Source organism: Otolemur garnettii, unplaced genomic scaffold (assembly GCF_000181295.1).
Source record: "Otolemur garnettii isolate 467f Iridium unplaced genomic scaffold, OtoGar3 scaffold00078, whole genome shotgun sequence".
Taxonomy (NCBI): Eukaryota; Metazoa; Chordata; class Mammalia; order Primates; family Galagidae; genus Otolemur; species Otolemur garnettii.
In genome coordinates this window covers 1,363,285-1,366,283 of record NW_003852473.1, presented here as the reverse complement: position 1 = coordinate 1,366,283, position 2,999 = coordinate 1,363,285, and the positions used below count along the sequence as shown (strand labels likewise).

General features: G+C 40.6%; 1 protein-coding gene across 2 annotated transcripts in view; it reads right to left on the bottom strand.

Annotated features, from left to right (window-relative positions):
- Positions 1-232: 232 nt before the first annotated feature.
- The window catches only part of MRPL47 (mitochondrial ribosomal protein L47), an 18,044-nt gene continuing 15,277 nt past the window's right edge, over positions 233-2,999 (bottom strand). For both annotated transcript variants that reach the window (XM_012807917.2, XM_023515749.1), the window contains exon 7: positions 233-454. In XM_012807917.2, coding sequence (XP_012663371.1) covers positions 331-454 — 124 coding nt within the window. In that variant the 3' untranslated portion in view covers positions 233-330. The remainder of the gene's footprint in view (positions 455-2,999) is intronic.

Below are 2,999 nucleotides of genomic sequence, written 5' to 3'. Positions count from 1 at the left end.
AAAAAAAAAAGGTGAAACTGTTAACTGAATTCCAGAAACTACCTATTTGCCTATAACTTTCACTTTCTATAGGACAGCAGATGATATTAAAGCCTGCATACGTGTCAGAATCTATTAATCTGAACTTTACCTAGTTTTTTAAAACATGGTAAAACAATGACCACTTTCAGAATTAGCATGCTGTATTAACATTTATAATAACTGATAAGTCACTCACTCAACTAAAACACAAAGTTTCTTTATAAACCACTTAGGTACACATTTATTTACTTTTGTATGTAGACTATTATGTAAGAAAGACAAAATGGTAAATTCCAGAGTTCAAACATCTTAGGCAAGACTTGACTTCTGGGCTTCAGAAAGATGTGGAAACTTCTCCTGAAGAAATTTTTCTTTCTTTTTCTCGAGACTTTTCTTCCGTGTTCTGATGCGGGCTTCCTTCTCAAATCTCAGTCTAGAATAAAAAAAGTGTTAACAGCAGTTTATACAAACATATTTCCCTGTTACAGTGCTGTCAAAATAATGTTACAAATCAGTTACAGAAAAGCCTCACACATGCCAGTCTTTGTATCTGATGTGTTAGGTGTATTATTAAATTTGAATAATCATCATGTAAACCTACACAAGTCAAGAAACAAATGTGAGCTCAGAAGCACCTGAAACTCTATGCTAACTGTCCTTCCTATCTCCTGATGGGAAAGAGTGTTCAGATCTTGCAAGCCCATTAACAGATTGCACCTGAAGTCCAATCCTGGTAAGACTATCTTTCTTCCTTCTTCCAGAAACACTAATTTTATCAAACACATTAGATATTTGACAGCCTTGAGATTATATAGTACTGACTCTATTTCTCCTACAGAGAATAAAACCCTGCTAAGAGATGATGCTTAGGCAGTAGCTAGATTTAGTACTCTCTCAATGAATTTGTTTCTACACATCAGAGTCCCAGAATATGTCATACTTCAACTAAATTATGTTCACCAGTAGGGTCAACGTGGGCATTGCCAAAATTGGAAATGATAAATTCCTGGATGCCAAACCTCTACTATATTTAAACTGGTACTTTAGGGCCAGGGATCTCAGCACTTTGGGAGGTCAGAGAGAGAGGATTTCTGGAGATCACCCCTGTCTCCACACACACACAAAAAAATTCAGATTGGACACAGTGGCTCACACCTGTAATTCTAGCACTCTGGAAGGCCAAGGCGGTGGACTGCCTGAGTTCACGAGTTCAAGACTGGCTCGGTGCCTGTGGCTAAGGTGCCAGCCACATACACCTAAAGTAGTGGGTTCGAATCCAGCCCAGGCCCACTAAAACAACAATGACAGCTACAACCAAAAAATAGCTGGGCGTTGTGGCGGGCGCCTGTGGTCTCAGCTACTTGGGAGGCTGAGGCAGGAGACTTGTTTGAGCCCAGGAGTTGGAGGTTGCTGTGAGCTGTGATGCCATAGCACTCTACCCAGGGGGATAGCTTGAGGCTCTGTCTCAAAAAAAAAAAAAAAAAAGATTTCAAGACCAGCCTGAGCCAGAGTGAGACCCCTGTTTCTAAAAATACCGGGTGTTTTGGCAGGCACCTGTAGCCCCAGCCACTCGGGAAGCTGAGGTAGGAGGATCACCTGAGCCCAAGAGTTTGATGTTGTTATGAGACATGTTTACAGAGCAATGCAATTAAAGAGATGTACTAAATAACTATAATATGCCAGGGCTGTGAGAGAGGTCACAGAAGTAAGAGTACATCTGGATAAAGACAAAAATCTGCACAGATACAGAAAAAAACACTAAAAGTCAAAATGAGATTAACAATTCTATTCACCAATCTTAGTTCCTATTAAATTATGGCCCATAGCTCGGCACCTGTAGCTCTGTGAGTAGGGTGCTGGCCACATAACTAAGGCCGGTGGGTTCAAGCCCAACCCGCCTGCTAAATGACAACTGCAACCAAAAAATATCCGGGTGTTGTGGTGGGTGCCTGTAGTCCCAGCTACTCAGGAGGCTGAGGCAAGAGAATTGCTTAAGCTCAAGAGTTTGAGGTTGCTGTGAGCTGTGATGTCACAACACTCTACTGAGGGTGATGTGATGAGATGCTGTCTCAAAAATAAAGAAAATTAAAAAATAAACTCATCTGAAATAAAGGTTTGTTAGGCTTAAGACTATTCAGAAGACAAATGCCACATTCTCTGAAGGTAAAGCTAAAAAAACTAGTTTTAAAGGTGAGATCCTTAAGAATGTGCAAAAAGCCTGTAAAAGTGACAGTGGATTGATAAATTCCTATATATTACTTTAAAAGTCATTTATATCTTCAGTTTATTTACTAACGGGAATAAAATGCACAACCCTGGAGGGAAAAAAACCAGCCAGTGCAGGTCAGATCTCTTCAGAAGTTCAGCATCTGAACTAGGTCTTGAATGTGAGTAAGTGGGAAGGTTAAAAGCCGTAAGAAAAGGAGAAAAGGGGGAACATGAAAAAGATACATTAGGAAACAGCTGAGAGTTATGATTTCAATGAAAGGTGAACAGACTAACTTGCGAGAACAGAGTGGGGAAGAGTTTAGATTTTATCCTGTAGACAGAAGCCTACTATATGCTTTTGTCTTTAAAGATGGGATTGTCTCTAAGTTGCCTAGGCTGGTCTTGAACTTGTGGGCCTCATAAGTAGCTGGGACTAGAAGTGCATAGCCATTGGATTCAGCTACTGTTATGTTTCTGAACAGCACTGCTTCCATAAAAAGGCTTCTAGCCAGGAAGCAGTATCTGAATAGAGTGGGGAAGATGTTTAGTGATTCAATTAAACAGAGACTAAACTACAGTAGAGACAATGGGGGACCACAGATCAGGCAGACAAGGACTGAATCAAGGACTGACCCAATCTAGAACCCCAGTGTAATGCAAAAGATGACTTAGTGCCCATGTTGAACAGGTACTGCAGACAACATGAGGGCAGGGAGCTGGTTCAGGGCGGGAGATGAACAATTTTAAATGTTATTCTAAGTATACTAAGC